Here is a 21,061-nt window from a genome sequence, read left to right as displayed (position 1 = left end):
CAGTCGCGAAGTGGTAGGCCACACAAGCACACAGAACAGGACTGCCAAGTGATGAAGCACGTAACACGTAAAAATCGTCTGTCCTCGGTTGCAACACTCACTACCGAGTTCCAAACTGCCTCTGGAAGCAACTGGCCGAGCAGCCGCACACAAGCCTAAGATCACCATGCGCAATGCCAAGCGTCGGCTGGAGTGGTGTAAAGCTCGCCGCCATTGGACTCTGGAGCAGTGGAAACGCATTCTCTGGAGTGCTGAATCAAGCTTCACCATCTGGCAGTCCAACGGACTAATTTGGGTTTGGCAGATGCCAGGAGAACGCTACCTGTCCGAATGGAGTGCCAACTGTAAAGTTTGGTGGAGGAGGAATAATGGTCTGGGGATTTTTTTCATGGTTCGGGCTAGGCCCTTTAGTTCCAGTGAAGATACATCTTAACACTACAGCATACAATGACATTCTAGACAACTCTGTGCTCCCAACTTTGTGGCAACAGTGTGGGGAACGCCATTTCCTGTTTCAGCATGACAATGCCCCTGTGCACAAAGCAAGGTCCATACAGAAATGGTTTGTCGAGATCGGTGTGGTAGAACTTGACTGGCCTGCTTAGAGCCCTAACCTCAACCCCATCGAACACCTTTGGGATCAATTGGAACACCGACCACGAGCCAGGCCTAATCGCCCAACATCAGTGCCCGACCTCACTAATGCTCGTGGCTGAATGGAAGCAAGTCCCGGCAGCAATGTTCCAACATGTAGTGGAAAGCCTTCGAGAAGAGTGGAGGCTGTTATAGCAGCAAAGGGGGGACCAACTCCATATTAATGGCCATGATTTTGGAATGAGATGTTTGACGAACTTTTGGCCGTGTAGTGTAGTGTAGTGTAGTGTAGTGTAGTGGAGTGGAGAGAGAGAGCGAGAGAGCAAGAGAGCAAAAGAGCGAGAGAGCAAGAGAGCAAAAGAGCGAGAGAGCAAGCGAGCAAGAGCGAGAGAGAGAGGACATATTTTTGGAAGAGCACAGTGTGTCTGAACTTTCTCACAGTTCATGCTGCCTCAGTGAGTGACAGCTGGCTGGCAGCGAGGTCTGGATGGGAGCAGAGCCTGCTAGTGAGAGACTCGTACTCCTTTCACACTATCGCGCCAACCTGAACCATACTATGCTGGCACTGATATTTTCTTTGACGTTCCAACAACTATGGCGGATGCGTAACCAGCCCAATGCAGCTCCTCTCGGCTTGGTTTGACTCTGCTCAGTAGTGTTAAATGGTATTATGCTTGTGGCAGTCGCTTCTACTCTCTCACTCTATAGCAGGGTTGGGGTCAATTCCATACACTGAAATTCCATGCTTTTCAATTAGGAAAAACTGGAATTGGGTTTGCTTTCTGAATTGACTGGAATTTAAATAAAATGGAACTGACCCCAACCCTACAGAGTCTGTAGGCTCCTGCTGCATGATGACAAGCAGTCTAAATACAGATGCTAAAACATGGCTGGGACATTACTTCATGGACATTCTGTAGGAATGATTTTGCATATGAAAATGATGAGTGTATGAAGCCCCAAGCATCTCCTTGCCAAGTTGATCTGTCGGACTCCTCCACATGACAGTTGTAGAGGAAAACCAATTATGAGAACAGAGCAGGGCAGGGCAGGTAGGACTGTGTTGGATATAGAGTGGTGGTTAAATTACATCTATACAGTTAGGATTCTGAGAAAGATTACCGGACCGCCCTCATGACACGTTCATGATGATGAGCTATACAGCAGGGATGGATGCAGTTGCCAGGGTGACAGAACAGCAGACAAAAGGACCCGACAGTCTATCAGACTTTCTCCAGTTACGTGTAGGCCATCCTATGCCATTTCCTATCACAGACTTTTTTGAATATGTTGACACCTGTAGAACATGGAGTTCTGAATGGTTCATTTTTATATCTCGGATTGAATATGTATTAGTCCTACATCTACAGGAGAGGAGATGGAAGGAAAAACATCTATTAAAAACTCTGTTGAAAAGAGAGTAGTTGCCAGAGAAAACCATTTACATTTCATTACATTCATTATATTTTTGAGTAAGTCACAATACATTCCAACTTGCACATGCACACGCAAACTTTAACTGCAACTCCTCGTCAGATGAATATTCTGCATACAGAAAAGTAGGCCCAACACTTTAGTTATTACTGAAGAAAAGCACGTCATCACATTCAAAGGGGGGGTATATATAGTGTGAATGTTCACAGCAGGCTCCTCAGTCTCATCAGATGGCCTAGTTATTATAATTTAACCATTTCCTCAGATCAAAAATGCAGTGAATTCCAGGCATATCTGAGCCAACCAGCCAGCACTGCAGCTGAGCTGAGATATGGTGGACAGTGTGAAACAAAACCAACTGCACCAATTCAATCTAACTAGGCAAAAAAAAACCTTACTGTGGAAAATATATATATTTTTTTACATGTTTGACTTTGTTGCATTTACACACTTCATTCAAATACACTCAGAATACAGAACAGATTTTTGGCTCCTTATAAGAACTTTCGATGTGTTCATTCATTTAACTGTCAGTCTTACTGCTTATTGGGGGCCAAAATGAGCTCTCATAATAACTCGTATATCAAAGAGCTTGTTTCAAATACACAGATACAAATGGACAGCAGCACCCGTGATGACCCTAATCTTGAGCATCAAAAGTCCCCCTTCAAACACTTAACATCTTTTACAATAGTAACTAGCCTCTAAACAGCTACCGTGTTTAGACATAGTTAATTACAATTCTACAAAAACAATGATGGTATTTTGGCAGCAACTGTTAATTAAAGGTGCAATGTGCAGAAATTGCTCCGCCTCCACCATTTCAGTTTGCCTAATTTCAGCTTGTGACAAAACAAGTGTAGAGAATCATTGTACCATCTAAACCGCTGTGAAATACAGTATATTTTCAAAAACTAAATATTGTATTTTCAACTGGTGTACAAAACCGAAAGTAAAAGACTCATAAACAGAACTTAAGAATGGGAAGCATACAAATAGCGCACATATAACATAACTACCGCTTCTTAGACCTGCTTTCAATGAGAATGACAGATCTATAACACATATTTCAATGTGAATTTGGTCAGGTCATCCAAAAAGTTACATATTGCAGCTTTAACTAGCCTACCTCATAAAGAATATATCTGGATCTGGCAAATGGCCTTGCTTTCTGTTTTGTTAATTTATCAAGCTGACATGCATAGAATAGGCTACATTGTTCAGAAAACAGAACTGAAAGGCCATGCAACATCTACCCTTCCTGTTGTTGTGACTCCGAGGGCAAGATGCTGTGGGCTAAAGGTGCAGTCTGCAATTGCTAGGTGGGTACAGGAGCCTCATTAAAGCATAAGAGGAAGTGTTGTTCTTCCTCCCTCTGGGTAGATAATGGTGTGTGTGTGTGTGTGTGTGTGTGTGTGTGTGTGTGTTTGTGTGGCGTGTGCGTGAAATCAAAATCACATTTTATTTGGCACATTCTTTGTAAACACCAGGTGTAGACTAACAGTGAAATCTTCTGACACCGCTTGGTATAGAGGTCCTGGATGGCAGGGAGCTCGGTGTGTGTTTGTGTGTGCTGTGACGGAAGGCCACCTACTCATCTCCAGGACTTCTATCTCACAGCAGCTAGCCAGTGACCTGCAGCTACCAGCCTTTCCTTTCTTGGAACATGATTAAATACTAACACCGTTGACCAAACATGAAATACTGAGGCCTTCAGGATCATTCAAATACTAACATCTTTGGACAAAAGGTGAGGGAGGGAACATCAAAGGACTACTAGGCATTGCTATTGGAAACAACGGGAAGAAATGAAAACCAAATAAATGGTTAGGCTACCACACTCCTCTCATGGTGAAACAATCTACAAAAATGTATAGGCATTGACAGTGGACATCGAGGACTAATCTAGCCTCAGCTACATCTTAACTACACCCAAGCATTGGAACCAACTGAACTTCTTGACTGTTGGAGAGACGTGAAGATAGTAGAGTCCTCTGTAGCTCAGTTGGGAGAGCATGGTGCTTGCAACGCCAGGATAGTGGGTTAGATTCCCAGGACCACCCATAAGTAAAATGTATGCACGCATGACTAAGTAGCTTTGGATACCAATTCTGCTAAATGGCATATACACTGAGTATACCAAACATTAGGAACACCTTCCTAATATTGCATTCCCCCTAAGAGAAACACACTGTAGAACACATAGAAAAAATAAAAAAATAAAACCAAAACTCTGAAATATTATGAAATGGCGATAAGAACTCCACCCCCTCTCTCCACACAGCTTTCTTTTTTTCCTTTCTCCCTCTCCTAAAGATAAACTTTGTCTGGGTCTGGTCTGGGGTGAATACGTTTACCCGGCCAGAATCATGGTACAAACACATCTGGAAAACAGCTGTGCCTCTCCTGGGAGCTTTGGTCTGCGCTCCTCCAATTTGGGGTTTCCAGCAGGGCTATGTGTCCTTGAGTCTCGACACTCCATAACCGAGGGGGGCAGGGAGTTCAGTTTGAGTTTTACTTCCAGCCTTTCTCTGAGAAAAACACTCCTCAGGATAGAAAGACAGACAAAGGCTATACTATAACATGGCTTCATAGTCAGACGAATAGCCAGACACACAGTGATTAGGTAGGTACCTAGCGGTTAGAGCATTGGGACAATGACCGAAAGGTTGCTTGTTCAAATCCCCGAGCCTGCAAGGTGAAACATTTTGCCGTTCTGCCCTTGAGCAAGGCCGTTAACCATCCCAACAACTGCTCCCCGGGCACCGATGACGTGTACGTCGATCAAGTGATCAAAAGATCAAATGCAGAAGACACATTTCGGTTGAATACATTCAGCTGTGCAACTGACTTGGTATCCCCCTTTCTCTTTCCCTAAAAAGAGCAAGGTCTGATAACCTGGAAAGACCCAGGTAAGACCAAGGTTCCTAGTCTGGTGTATTTGTCGATATGGCCAGACAAACAGGGGTTTATAGTGCTTTCAGAAAGTATTCATACCCCTTGACTTATTCAGCCTGAATTCAAAATGTATTAAATAGATTTAGATTCTCACCCATCAATCTACACACACACACACAACACCACATAATGACAGTGAAAACATGTTTTTAGAAATGTTTGTAAATGTATTGAAAATGAAATCTAATTTACATAAGTATTGACAGTCAATACTTTGTAAAAGCACCTTTGGCAACGATTACAGCTGTGAGTCTTTCTGGGTAAGTCTCTAAGAGCTTTGCACACCTGGATTATACAATATTTACGCATTATTCTTTAGAAAATTCTTCAAGCTCTGTCAAGTTGATTGTTGATGAATGCTAAACAGCCATTCTCAAGTCTGGCCATAGATTTTCAAGCTGATTTAAGTCAAAACTGTAACTAGTCCACTCAGGAACATTCAATGTCTTGGTAAGCAACTCCGGTGTAGATTTGGCCTTGTGCTGTATTCAGTTTTTTTTCTTTTTAGTACTTGCTGATGACAAGCATATCCATAACATGATGCAGCCACCACCATGCTTGAAAATATGAAGAGTAGTACTCAGTGATGTGTTATTTTGGATTTGCCCCAAACATAACGCTTTGTACAAAAAGTTAATTTCTTTGCCACATTTTTGCAGTATAACTTTTTTTTCTGTAGAGACTTCCTTCTTTTCACTCTGTCAATTAGGTTAGTATTGTGGCGCATCTACAATGTTATTGATCCATCCTCAGTTTTCTCCCATCACAGCCATTAAACTCCTTAACTGTTTTAAAGTCACCATTGGCCTCGTGGTGGAATCCCTGAGCGGTTTCCTTCCTCTCCGGGAACTGAGTTAGGAAGGACGTCTGTGTCTTTGTAGTGACTGAGTGTATTGATACACCATCCAAAGTGTAATGAATAACTTCACCATGCTCAAAGGGATATTCAATGTCTGCTTTTTTTTTTACCCATCTACCAATAGGTGCCCTTCTTTGCAAGGCATTAGAAAACCGCCATGGTCTTTGTGGTTGAATCGGTGTTTGAAATTCACTGCTCAACTGAGGGACCTTACATATAATTGTATGTGTGGGGTACAGAGATGAGGTAGTCATAGAAAAAAAACATGTTCAGACAATTATTACACACAGAATGAGTCCATGCAACTTATGTGACTTGTTAAGCACATTTTTACTCATTAAGGCTTGTCATAACAAAGGGGTTGAATATTTATTGACTCGAGACATTTCAGCTTTTCATTTTTAATTAATTTGTGAAAATTTCAAAAAACATAATTCCACTGACATTATGGGGTATTGTGCGTAGGCCACTGACAAAATGTTTTCATTTAATACATTTTACATTCAGGCTGTAACACAACAAAATGTTTAAAAAGTCAAGGGGTGTGAATACTTTCTGAAGGCACTGAAAGTATAGGCCTACCTCTGAGACTGACTAGGGAAGGTGGATCTGGGTGAGGGTGGGAAAGTCTGGGGGAGAGAGTGGGAGAGAAGGGGAGAAGGGTGGGAGAGAAGGGGAGAAGGGTGGGAGAGAGTGGGAGAGAAGGGGAGAAGGGTGGGAGAGAGTGTGGGAGAGAAGGGGTTGTTCCCAGCCATCTCATGCTCTGTGCGCCTGGAATGTAAAATGGCACAGAGTTTCCAGACAAAACATCTCAAGTCAGCTGTTTTTATCTCTCATGTTACAGATGGAGAAAAAAAAAAGAAAAAACTGTACTTGAATGCTCAGCCAGGAGCCAGCCAGCTAGCTCAGTCTTCACTCTCAATACAGCTTGAAGGAAAAATAAAGATAGCAGAAGTTTGCACACAATTAGGATAATGACAGCATAGGAGGTCTCTGTTTGAGTCAGCTTCTTTTGTGTGCTGTATTAATTAATACAAGAGACAGTCGAAAAACAAATGATTGACTCTTCATTATGTAACATTAGAGCTTCGATTTTGTGGGTTTTTCTCCTTTTGATTTGCTCATATTGTCCTAGTTACTGTAGATAAGACAGAGAGACCGAGGAAACAGCAAGAGAGCTGATTAGATTTTATTTTCTTTACCTGTATTCTGAAAGAGGATTTTCTCAGTTTGAAAAACACACCTCTTTGGATGTTTTCACTCTGAACTTTACCTTGTGGTTGGGGGAGGGGGGAATACGATTTGCAAGGTCACGACCGTGAGGAAAATAAATAAGCTGTCAAGAAAGCAGAAACGCGCCACGGAAAATCAAGGATCATTAAATAGCTTTACTGTTTCAAAGTGAGTAATCGACAGGGACTATAGAGATTACTTGAGCATGCAGACTTTACTTCAGTTCAGCAGACTTTTATTTTCTGGAGGAGGAGTCTGATCCTTTTCACTGAAAGTTCTGAGTGACATTTTTGGTAAAGGCTGCATTAAAATCTATTTTATGATGTACAGGGATCTGTGTATTTAGATAACCTTTGGCTTGGAGTCATCATGCCTCACTGGTCTCAAAGCTTCAGTCATTATGCCTTTCTCACATGACTCAAACAAAGGTTCAGCGATGGTCTGTTTGTCCCAAAACAATGTCCAACCTTGAAGAGGAGACATTATGAATGCATCTGCAACAGAGTGTGATTCAGGGTCATGGACTCGCAATATACAGACAGGAGAGTCAGGTGAAACCAATGCCAAGACAACCCAAGGACACTTTCTCGCTCCAAACTGAAACTGAATGTTCAGTCGGAGCACATAAATATTTTCACTACGAGGAAGGCGGAGGCTTTTAAGAGAGAACCTCTAACTAACATGTCCTCCTGGCCAGGACTTCCCTCCCCCCTTGCCCCCAATGTTCTCCCTGTCCGTTTCAACTTCCACAAGAGCCAAAGCCCTCATCGATGAATGCTATGAATGTGTGAAAACCATCAGGCCCAACGAGCCAAACACAACAGAGAGGGAGCAGGTGCAGAGGTAAAAAAAAACAAAAAAACAAAAACAGAGGGGGACTGGGAATGAGTCAGTTACCTCATGGCTTCATAACATCACACACTCCTGTCTTCAAACCCCCAGCCCAGGACCAGAGGGTCAGGTGGGGACTTGAGTTTACTGCCTGTATGCTGTTTGTAGTGGGGGAAAGGTTATACATGTAGCCTGGGTACCAGTCAGTTTAGCAAACATTTCACTCGTTGTACTCTGTTTGGCAATGATACAGTGCACAAATGAGTGGAATGTTAGCTAAACAGACTGGTATGCCCAGGTTATCATAGACACTCCTGTCTTCAAGCCTGCAGCCCTGTAGCTCAGCACCAGAGTTTAGGTGGGGACTTGAGTCTATGCTGAGCGTGGCAACTTTCTTTCACTTCCTCAATGTAAGACCAAAAGTCACTAGAGTCAGAAATCAAATGTTAGAAGGAATTCAACCACATCAGCTACTTCCATCTTTCATTTCTGTCTGACATGAAACCATCTGTCTGAGGCAATTGTGTTAGAGTGGAAGTTATTTCTGGCCAGACCGTCTTGGTGTAATTAAGCTCCAGTCAGTAACACACACATTTGCGGTCACACTGGGGACTTAGAGGATTAGCTGCAATTAGGATGCTGCATAACTAATATTCCATCACACAGCCTGATGCTGCAAATAAAAACAGCTCAATAACTGACCATGTGGTAGTCATCGTCTCACGTCTCAGAGCAGGGGTAAGTAAACAAGATAGAGCTTTTAGCAAGCAGGCAGACAGGCAGCATCCTAAATAGCACCCTATTCCCTACATAGTGCACTACTTCTCGACCAGAGTAGTGCACTACTTTTGACCAGAGCCCTCTGGTCAAAAGCAGTGCACTATGTAGGGAATAGGGTGCCATTTGGGATGCAGCCTGTCTGACTGTTCTTGGCCTTGCCTCTGATTATTCCTCCATACCCCCTTCCTGGCAGGTTTGTTGTGACTGTGAGTGACATATACCAACGCAGGGCCCCCATGCCGAACTGAAACCTACCCTACACTTGTGAAACCCCCAGGCTCCTGTTGCAGTGACGACAGCCTGAACGGAAACTCAGAGCTCCAGTTTCTTTCTCAAAGCCGCTGTGCCGATCAACAGACCGACCAGGGTCAGCTGGTGTCACTGGCATACAAGACGACGACAACAGCAGTCACAGTCTGGGTCTCTGGAGTGTGTCCTAGACTGAGTGAGGACAACATAAAAAAGGTTCACGTTGATATTAGAACCTTTGTATTAAGTATTTTTATCCTTATGCAGCATATCTTTTAATGTTTCATAGGAAACACAATAACGTCATTCTATTCTGTTAAGGCCATTCATTCAGCGACCGTGTCTAGGCCTACCTACTACAAAATAAATAATGCAGCTGTGATGGAACTAGAACCTGAGCTACAATGGAAACAAAGGGACTGAATAAACCACCACAGTGAGCAGCACCATGCGTGTTCTGCACTATGACCTGTTTACCTCAACAACCAAGATAGGAGTTTTCAGCAGTAGAACTAAACGTAAAGTGAAGTGGTAATAAGTTCAGCTGAAGTAAGTCTGGCTAAATGAATAAGGACCGAATTCTTGTTCAAATTTTTTTTAAAGCAGATGATTACAAACTTAGTTTTGAAAGACTTTAATAAAAGGTCAGAAAATGTAATTTGCAAAGAACAAAAAATATATCAACATAACATTAATCGCGGTTATCTAATTTCCCTGTGGTGGGAGTCATTTTGACCAAGAAAGTATCAAGAGAGTGATCCTTTGAGGCAATTTGTTACTTTTTTTCACCTTAAATCTAAATACAATTTCAAAACCATGATTGGCCAACTATTTAAAATATTCACAGTAATCCATCCTAAAATCAAACAAATATGTGAACATGCCACAAGGACAAAAAAAGAACCACAACAAAAGTAGCTTTTTATATTCCCCCAATAAGCCTTGCTCTCATCCTGGCAGCGTTGAGCGAGACAAGATTACACTTCTACCCACATTAAAGACCTTTATGAGTAATGGCCCAATAGGCCTTGAGACCCATGACTGCAGTACCTTCCTCTGTGGTCTGCCAGTGCCCTCGTCTGATCCGGGCACATAAAAATACATGCCCCAGTAGGAAGGCCAGAGCCAATAGGAAGGTCAGCTTGACAGGCCAGAGCCAATAGGAAGACCAGAATGACCTGACCTGGGCTTCGATTGGCACCGGGCCAGCCACTTTCTTCACTATTCTGTTCTGTTAGAACTGCCCAATAAATCCAGAGCTTCAGTCATCATAATGATGATATGAAAGAAACACATAGGGGCCAGAGTTAGAGAGATAAGGTTGACATAAATCCTATCCTATACATTCTTTCTGTGTGTGTGTGTGTGTCTCTCTCTACAGCCTCTCAGAATAGCTGCGGTTTCTGGATCCTTTAATCCCCACCTACTATAGCTACTAGCTACTATGGCACACAAGCTGTTAGTTGCGCCTGCAGGCAGAAGGTCAGAGCCTGGCTAGGCAGCAACAACAACACTGTTGTGACTCGCATTCTCCCAAAGCAACAGACAATGATTGTTATCCCCACTGGACTGAACACTATAGTAGCCTATAGGCAGCTCTGTTCAGAGACAGGCACTCTCCAGGCTCTCCATGGGCTCACAAGCAGGACTGACTGAAGGACTGAGCCTCACTCTCGGTTTGACCCTTTCTACACTATCCTGCTGAACCCAACCCAACCGTGCTGGCTCAGATATTTTATTTTCACATAATGGTTTCCCGCACGGTTCCAGCAAACGTGGCAAATACGTAAAGCACAGCTCATCTCAGTAGCGTGAAAAGGGTCTATGTGGACTTGAAGCAGTGGAGCTGAAATTCCCCCTGGAATTTCACTGCAGGGGAAGTGAGCGGGCGTTTGGGTTGAAGGGATCTGAACACACACTAATGACCCAACTGAACACAATGAACCCTTCGCTGAGGGCTGAACCACACACACACACACAAATGATGGGGGCCCGCAAAGAGACATGTGAGCGCAAGAGAGAGGGGAGGAGACTACTATTAAGATGAGAGAAGAGAGAAGTGAACGCATTGCATTACTCACCGCCACTGCTATCATGGAATCGTCCGGCTTCCATTCGGCCTGCTGATAGAAGCCAAACTGGGCTGCTGCCTTCACTGACTCTATGTAGCTCACTATCAGAACACTGGGCTGAAAGAGACAGAGAAAGACAGAGAGAGAGAGAGTGAGAGAGAGTGTTAATGAGATTATCCTAGGATACTTCAGAACTTGCCCTGTATAAAATCTACAGCTGAAGTGTTTCACAATAATAAAGTAGTCAGTCAGTGTCCCGTGAAGCAGGCTCTGAAGAATGCAAGCAACATGGCTGCCGGAAACAGCAAACGTTTGGCACTAACAATTTGAACAAAACAGTACAACCGAACAACCCCTGAAATATCACACCATGTGGCGTACATCACAAGTAACATTAGCCTGGGCAGCCGCTAGTGGGCTTTATGGGTCTCCACTATAGCCTGGGCTTGATGTGGACAGCCAGTAATACACTGCTGTCTAGGGCTGTCCACGACAAAAAAAGAAAAACTTGGTCAACCGAGAGTAGTCCTGTTCTTTCAACCAATCGATAGGTTGAAATGTTTAAATTTATTTGTCCATATATAGACAGACACACCCTATATGTTTGAATAAAATCCTCTACATACAGTGGGGGAAAAAAGTATTTAGTCAGCCACCAATTGTGCAAGTTCTCCCACTTAAAAATATGAGAGAGGCCTGTAATGTTCATCAAAGGTACACGTCAACTATGACAGACAAATTGAGAAAAAAAAATCCAGAAAATCACATTGTAGGATTTTTTATGAATTTATTTGCAAATTATGGTGGAAAATAAGTATTTGGTCACCTACAAACAAGCAAGATTTCTGGCTCTCACAGACCTGTAACTTCTTCTCTAAGAGGCTCCTCTGTCCTCCACTCGTTACCTGTATTAATGGCACCTGTTTGAACTTGTTATCAGTATAAAAGACACCTGTCCACAACCTCAAACAGTCACACTCCAAACTCCACTATGGCCAAGACCAAAGAGCTGTCAAAGGACACCAGAAACAAAATTGTAGACCTACACCAGGCTGGGAAGACTGAATCTGCAATAGGTAAGCAGCTTGATTTGAAGAAATCAACTGTGGGAGCAATTATTAGGAAATGGAAGACATACAAGACCACTGATAATCTCCCTCGATCTGGGGCTCCACGCAAGATCTCACCCCGTGGGGTCAAAATGATCACAAGAACGGTGAGCAAAAATCCCAGAACCACACGGGCGGACCTAGTGAATGACCTGCAGAGAGCTGGGACCAAAGTAACAAAGCCTACCATCAGTAACACACTACGCCGCCAGGGACTCAAATCCTGCAGTGCGAGACGTGTCCCCCTGCTTAAGCCAGTACATGTCCAGGCCCGTCTGAAGTTTGCTAGAGTGCATTTGGATGATCCAGAAGAGGATTGGGAGAATGTCATATGGTCAGATGAAACCAAAATATAACTTTTTGGTAAAAACTAAACTCGTCGTGTTTGGAGGACAAAGAATGCTGAGTTGCATCCAAAGAACACCATACCTACTGTGAAGCATGGGGTTGGAAACATCATGCTTTGGGGCTGTTTTTCTGCAAAGGGACCAGGACGACTGATCCGTGTAAAGGAAAGAATGAATGGGGCCATGTATCGTGAGATTTTGAGTGAAAACCTCCTTCCATCAGCAAGGGCATTGAAGATGAAACGTGGCTGGGTCTTTCAGCATGACAATGATCCCAAACACACCGCCCGGGCAACGAAGGAGTGGCTTCGTAAGAAGCATTTCAAGGTCCTGGCGTGGCCTAGCCAGTCTCCAGATCTCAACCCCATAGAAAATCTTTGGAGGGAGTTGAAAGTCCGTGTTGCCCAGCGACAGCCCCAAAACATCACTGCTCTAGAGGAGATCTACATGGAGGAATGGGCCAAAATACCAGCAACAGTGTGTGAAAACCTTGTGAAGACTTACAGCAAACGTTTGACCTGTGTCATTGCCAACAAAGGGTATATAACAAAGTATTGAGAAACTTTTGTTATTGACCAAATACTTATTTTCCACCATAATTTGCAAATAAATTAATAAAAAATCCTACTATGAGATTTTCTGGATTTTTTTTCCTCATTTTGTCTGTCATAGTTGACGTGTACCTATGATGAAAATTGCAGGCCTCTCTCATCTTTTTAAGTGGGAGAACTTGCACAATTGGTGGCTGACTAAATACTTTTTTTCCCCACTGTATGCACTGAGCTTGGCTGATGCTTTAAGCACACCGTTTGATTAAATAATTAAGACACACAAATGACTCGAGAAAGAGCCCGATGGTCACACTGTGTTAAAAAAAAATGACAGCGAGTGCCTGTGTGACTGGCGCACGTTGTCTCACTCTCCTCCCTACTGCAGCGAAAAGGCACCACAGCACAGCAAGTGTTTATTGTGCTGTCTGTGCTGAAGCTGTAACATAATTTCAGCCATTTAGTTTCTTACTTGTTTTGGACTGAAAAGTTCTGTTACCGAAATCTCTAATTTGCTTAGGAAAAACATTCCCTCAACCCTTGTTCTCTTTACGTGAAAGATGTAAGCATCGCATGCATGTGACCATTAGGACCTATAGCCTATCATAATCACATCAATAAAATGGTTATAACAAACTCCGAACACAGTAACACGTGACAACAAAATGGATGTGGAGGACGTGAAAAAGAAACTCTAAACAGGCGAATATTTACTGGTTGCTCAGGAGGGGAAGGGGAAGTCAGATCTATGGAAGACATTTGACTTCGTTGTGGAAACTACCGGAGATCAAGAAAAAGGAGGGTATAGCACCAAGCATTGCGTGAGTATTATGTGTTGCTGTTAGATTACAATATTATTACTTTTTCTGACCATTTGGAACAGTGTAAACACTAAATAAATAAGTGTACCAGAGAGTCTGTTCTAACAAAAAAATAAGATATATAAAGCCTTTATTACAGCAGACTAAAAACAGTTGCATGCATTTGTGAATTGTGGTTTATTTATTGTTTAGGCTAATTATTCAAAGTTCCTTTGTTAATTAATTTTAAAACTAAAATGCTTGATTGCAATTCAAAGCATGAATGTCTCGTATGCTGTGTGATGGCATGAACGAATGAATGATTGTTTGATTCAGTAGCCTATATATTGAAATATAGGCCTAAGTAAGTTACGGATTTAAGACTAAACAGGACGCGCTCTTAGGCCTACAGCTCGATAGTGGTTATACAAGGCTACTATACAAAGCCTACTAATGATGATGACATAATTATTATTATGATGATGATCATAACAATAATTGTAATAACAATAAGGAGATCAAGAAAAAGGAGGGTATAGGAGCGAGCTGCGTGCATATTATATGTGACAAACAGGTGCTGTTAGATTACAATATTTTTCTGCCTGTTTGGAACAGTGTAAACAACACAAAATAAATTATAAGTAATACCAGTCTGTTCTAACGAAAACAAATTGCAAAGCCTTTATTTTGTGAAGCCTTTATTACAGCATAGCAAAGATTAAAAACAGCCGAATCTGTGAAATTGCTTTATCCGACATTTGGCCATTGCATGAGGCTTGCTGCTCACAGAATCAGTAGGTTATTAAACAAACACTCAAACATGCAACAGAAGCAAGATCTGTCTTATTTCTGTAGATGTACACTACCGGTCAAAAGTTTTAGAACCCCTACTCATTCAAGGGTTTTTCTTTATTTTTACTATTTTCTACATTGTAGAATAATAGTGACGACATCAAAACTATGAAATAACCCATATGGAATCATGTAGTAACCAATAAAGTGTTAAACAAATCAAAATATATTTTATATTTGAGATTCTTCAAATATCCACCCTTTGACTTGATGACAGCTTTGCACACTCTTGGCATTCTCTCACTCCTGCCCTATATCGATTGACCATGCCTCCACAGCCAAAATTCTGTGGTTTTTACGCCCTGCTGAAGGACCCTAGTCTGCGGAATAAGTGGTTGGAGTTCGTCTGCACCAGTAACGCTAGCTTGATGTGCAAGGACCGGTGGTGGTGAGTATAACCAGAGATACTGGAATATACAGTAATGACCTCTCTGGTATAACTTAGCGAACAACGTTAGATAATGTTATTGCTGGTTATGTAGGTAGCTATCTTTTGATAAAGCGATGCAGGCTAGCTAATATTGGCTAGCGAGGCAGGCTAGCTAATGTTTTATCTAACGTTAGTATAGGTAGCTAGATAACTAGCTAGCTTGCTACCTCATTACAACTTAGTTAGGTTGTAGCTCATACAAGTGTATTCTGTATTATCTAGGGCAAAAATAAATAATGAATGCAGCTATGGTGGTAGTTAACTCATGTCTGAGTCTGATAATACAGTGAACTAGGAGCAACAAACCGTAACGGCGTCACCAGCCTGAATCTAATCAAATCTGGTGCTAAAGTCAGTCTGTAAAGCATAGAATTAGGGTTTCCACTAGTTACCACAGCCAATTTTGACTTTGTGACTATCATAGAAATGAATGAAAACAACAATTTGCTTTTTGGTCTTAATTTAAGGTTAGCAGTGTGGTTAAGGGTAGGTTTAAAATCACATTTTAAGAAGAGAAATTGTAGAAAAAGCAGGGGTTTATGACTTTGTGGCTGTGGTATCTAGTGGCAACCTCGAATTAGCTTGACTCGAGTTACTGCCCTGATGACACAGACGGCTTCATCAACAACGGTAATGTGTGTTATGTGAAAAGTTGTATTAAGAAATACCCAGTTTGATAAACTAGTAGGTTAAATACCCGGCCAAGCAGATATAAGTAGTAGGCATTTTGGTTGTGAAGTGCATTATCAAAAAGCTATGTCCTTTATAAGAAAATGCAATTTACCACTTGGCTGTCTATTGTATTACCCTGTCACAGGCCCTCCCAGTCAACACCACCTCATAAGATGAGGAAGTACATTGAGACAGCCATGTCGTTAATCACTGGAAAAGATAAATGGTTGAGTTTTATATAATTTAAAGGATTACAAATAAGGTGGAAAAACATTGTTTTCTTTAAAAAAATATATAAATTCAGATTTTTCTTCATATTCACATGTTGTAGCTTGGACCCTATTTTACATCGGTTGAGACACAACATGCTATTGGACACGCAACTCAGTCCAATAGTAATCTGATCTGTCAGTAACAAGGATGCAAGAGCGCAAGATTCAAGTTTTTTTTTTTATCTAACAAAAAATTACTTCACCAGCCTTAAAAAGTAACAAAATATTTGAGAGGTAACAAAATACCAAGGAAAAAAGATTGATCTCACCGTGAGGTATGGGATCCCCCTTTGAACCGATGACTTTCAATTGTTCAAAAACTCTGTTTGGAAGCCTTTGCGAGATCACGTATAGTCGGTTTGGTGAGGCGCACTGGAACGGGTGCCCCCTAACAGCGATCTAAACAAACCCTTTACAAACTAAATTCTCTAGAAATGAACCTCGCGAATCTAGGTCCAAAACAGACTCCCCAGGAGTGGCATAACTCTCCTCCTGGTGCGAACAGACAGGCCCTTTTCCAAACCCCATTTCTTCCGTCAGCCCCCATTAATTAAAAAGTTACAGCATTTGACAGCGCATTCAATTAAAATTATAAACAGAGATTCTCCGGTACTTTTGTATACTTTTTAGCCAGTAGTTCTGAAAGTAGCACGAAAAGTGGTCCATGAAAACTACGTACTACGTCAGGTGACTCGTCACAACATCACAGGAGAGACATTTCACCAAAAACTTTTTTTTAAATCAAAACACATTTTTTGGCAGAAAATCCTTCTGGAACATGTGACCTTTCATGAGCCTTAATAACAAACTTGTATGCCATCTGTAAATACGAATACAACTGTTAAATTACGAGCCTAGTTGGTTTAGCCACGGAAAAAGACCGGAACCTTCCGGCTAACAATGATGCCGAGAGATGAGTTTGGATTGGTCTGCCACGTAGCACGCTTCTGTCTATAACACGAGCTGGTCAGTATGTGTCAGTAATCCTTTCTAACGTGGCGGCTTTTAACAAAATGAAGAACTGCACAAGTGTTGCTAAGACTCTCCACTTTCTGGAGGACCGAGTTTTGAGATCAGTGGAATGCCCGGTGGAAACACAGTAGGATAGCTAAGGAGATGGAGAAAATTCAGGTGTTTGATTGCAAATGCGTAGGGAGTCGAAAAGAGAACACAGAAGGCTGTTGTTATATAAAACACCTGTCTCCGGATTACGTCTTCAAACTAAGGGCAACCATGGCATCCGTGACAGAGAGGGAGAAGCGTTCATCCATGTATACAGGTAAGAGAGTCCATCTAGCTACATTTTCAGTTTCATATGTTTCTAATTTTGTCAGAAAGTCATTTTCATTGCAAGTTAAAGCATACAGTTAGCTAACCAGCAAAACGTTGGCTGGCTCGCTAGCTAACGTTACGTGTATGATCTGTGTAGTAATATTATTCGTATCTCAGAACCACTTGCATTGCTAGTTATAGCCTAATGTTAGCTACCTAGCTAACATTGAACCTACTTGGTTAGCTAGCTACCTGTAGATTAATGCAGGGTAGTGACGTTATGAGTTGGGATTATGGTTCATTGTTTAGCTAGCTACATGTCTAAACAAAAGACTACACTATGCAAGTAACCATTTCACTGTACCGTTTACAAGTTCTGTATCCTGTTCATGTGACAAATCACCTTTGATTTTATTTGATAGAGTATGTGTTTACCATAGACGGTAATGTGAAGAACAACATGACCTGCACCAAAGACAAATTAGGATATAACATTAGGCCAACGAGACAGTGTCCACTCACTCTTTCCCACACTCTTTCTCACTCTCTCACATACATACGTGTCACCAGTACTCTTCGGCCCAACAGGAGACTATTCATCAGCACCACACTACACCATGTAATCCCATTCTCACACGTCAACTGCCTCTGCCAACACACACAGCTTCACACGCACACAAAAACACCAGCGTTTCCATAAAGGGAGCAGAAATTCAAATCTACACGCTTCAGAGCGGAAAGGAGGGAGAAAGATACAGAAAAGAGAGACTAAAATAAAGAGTATCCTTACTAGGGCTGTCACAGACAAAAACAAATCTTAGTTGACCATGAGTAGTATTTTCTTTCGATCAATCGATTGTTTTAAAAACATGTATTTAAAAAAAAATATATATATATATATATATATATAGACACCCTGTGTGTTTTAATAAAATCAACTATATGTACTGAACTTGTCTGATGCTTTAAGCACGCTGTTTGATTAAATAATTAAGACACACAAATTACTCAAGAAGGAGCCAGAGATCAAGATAGCCTAACCAGAAGAAAAAAAACTGTTCCCGACCCTCTTCCTCCCGCTGCTGCTGGCCTTCGCAGATTCTGCCGAATCTGCCTTATGCTCCTGAAGTTGCCGGTAATGTTCGACGAGCAGGTGTCCACATACTTTTGGTTATATAGTGTATGTAATGGGGAATTGATAGACCGGAAACAATGCACACAAAGTTATGAAACAATTAATATGCACGGAATGGCGGGAGAGAGCGCATTCTGATGAGAGACGTGCCTTGTGCATCTGAGCCACACTCCCCTTCTTCTTGGACCATGGCATTCCTGTGGCCTCCTCAATGGATTAGTCCACTGAGACAGGCGCAAATCAGACAGGTGTCTCGTGTGTAATGACCACCCAAAAATATTGCAGACCAACAGCCTAACAACCAAACAATCGACCAGTCGACTAAATTAGGTCAGCCCTACTCCTTACATTACAATATGAGAAAGGCAGGGAACTTAAGGCTAAGACGACTGGGTAGAGGAGCTGAACATGACTCCAGGGCTCTACGCTGAGCTTTTTTTACAAGGAGCACGTGTGCGCCCAAGTTGAAAAATGTAGGCGCAAACAAAATAAATTTAGGAGCATAATGAAACATATTTCAGATATTAAAGCTAGAATCCTTCATTTTTGTAGGGGCACTGGGGCTCCCAAATTTTAATTCCAGGTCGCACAGCAAAATATTTAGGCACACATGCAAGTAAAATGGTCGCACAGTAGAGCCCTGGACTAATGACCTGAACAGTTGGCACAACAACGACCCCTCACAGGCATGACTCTTCGTCAGAGTGACCTTTCCCCCCAGTAGTAATACTGTACTGCAGCCAGCTAGAGGGTTTAAAGGGGTTGTGTAAATAATAGAGATTGCATCACATGCATGTAACCACACCGTCAGGTCATGTCAGAACAAGAGGCATTTGAGCAGGTGCCCCGTGCTGCATTCTCCAGGGGCGTTAGCTACAAGAAGACAGAGCCAGTCACAGGGCCAAACAACAAAAGAGTATGCAGTATGTACTGTCTGTGGAGGTTGGGTTGATGTGGTTCGAGCTTCCACCTCTGTGCCAATGCCTGGAGGAGGAAACATTATTAAAGCAGAAACACATCAGTCAGCTTCAATAGCATCTTTGAGTGAGCTTTGCACTCCAGAGCCCAAAAAAGCATTTGAATACAATCTTTCTGGACTCCTTCTTCCACACTGGAATTAGCCAGATGGGATGGCCTCAGCCAGTATGGAGAGTCTGGTCGTTCAGTCTAATCACAGCCAGCTTCACAAACTACGCACGCACACATGCCCACGCACAGACGCACACACACACTACAAACATACACAGTAGTCGGGACTGAGCCTGCTGCCTGTCAGCGGAGCCACGTAATCAATCCAATTGAATCTCTTCCAAGTTCCACAAAGACAACATTAAATAAGATGTGATCTGTCAGACCCACATCACAGGCCTTCAGTAAATGTGTTGTTGAGGAAGAGGAGTAATAACAATGAATGTAGGGCAAACTGCTTTTCACTAAGCAACAGGCTAAATTGATTTTTCAAATCAAATGTTATTTGTCACATGCTTCGTAAACAACAGGTTTAGACTAACAGTGAAATGCTTTTCCAAAAAGACAGAGTTAAAAATAGATTTTAAAAAATAGAAAGTGACTAGAAATAAACACAGTGAAAAACAAATAACAATAAAGAGTAAAAAATAACATGGCTATATACAGGGAGTATCAGTACCGAGTCAATGTGCAGGGGTACGAGGTAATTTAGGTAGCTATGTAGGTAGGGTTGAATAATAGACAGTAGCAGCAGCGTACATGGTGAGTGTGAAAAGTGATCGTTGACGTTTTGTAAACATGTGAGGTCCTATAGCCACCTACATCAAAACACACAGACATTGATCCTGTAAACAGCAGATCAATCCCAGCGTATTCAGCAGATTCATAATCGGAGCACAGTTATGAGCACAGGGCTTACCAGCTATCAACTTCATTATAGAGAGGATGTGGGACCATATCCACAGAGTCTCAGAGTAGAAAATTGGTCGTAAGTGCTGAGAATATAGATGTTTTACTCCTAATCATGTGTAATAATAAAAGCTATGCTTAAAGCCTCTTTAGTCATAGGAGTTCCACCTAGTCTACAGATATTTAGGAGACCTCATGAGCTGTCCTAACCAGTTAAGACTTAACAGCAAGTGTCTTGATCATTTTTTTAAAAACTTAGCGGTTCCTGCGTCATAGACAGGCAATTGCTTTGGAGTTCTTGAAAGAATGCTTTGATATTTCCACATGATCAACCCATTAATACATCTAGACCTACATGCTTCAGTATCTCTTGCATTTTTGACAATGATTTCACAAGGCCTAATTCACATTCTTCTTTCGATTATTTCGTTAACCTACATACAGTGCATTCGGAAAGTATTCAGACCCATTGACTTTTTCCACATTGTTACATTACAGCCTTATTCTAAAATTGATTAAATAGTTTTTTTTTTCATAATGACAAAGCAAAAACAGTTATAATTTTTTTTCTAATTTATACAAAAATAAAAACTGAAATAAAATAAAACATTCACATAAGTATTCAGACCCTTTACTCAGTACTTTGTTGAAGCACATTTGGCAGCGCTTACAGCATTGAGTCTTCTTGGGTATGACGCTACAAGTTTGGCCCACCTGTATTTGGGGAGTTTCTCCC

General features: G+C 41.9%; 1 protein-coding gene across 2 annotated transcripts in view; it reads right to left on the bottom strand.

Annotated features, from left to right (window-relative positions):
- ric1 (RIC1 homolog, RAB6A GEF complex partner 1) overlaps positions 1–21,061 on the bottom strand; it is a 68,888-nt gene that overhangs the window by 30,509 nt on the left and 17,318 nt on the right. For both annotated transcript variants that reach the window (XM_084160372.1, XM_084160373.1), the window contains exon 2: positions 11,020–11,127. In XM_084160372.1, coding sequence (XP_084016498.1) covers positions 11,020–11,127 — 108 coding nt within the window. The remainder of the gene's footprint in view (positions 1–11,019; positions 11,128–21,061) is intronic.

The sequence above is a fragment of the Coregonus lavaretus genome (assembly GCF_964263955.1).
Source record: "Coregonus lavaretus genome assembly, chromosome: 4".
NCBI classification, from domain to species: domain Eukaryota; kingdom Metazoa; phylum Chordata; class Actinopteri; order Salmoniformes; family Salmonidae; genus Coregonus; species Coregonus lavaretus.
This window is presented reverse-complemented; position numbering and strand designations above follow the sequence as displayed.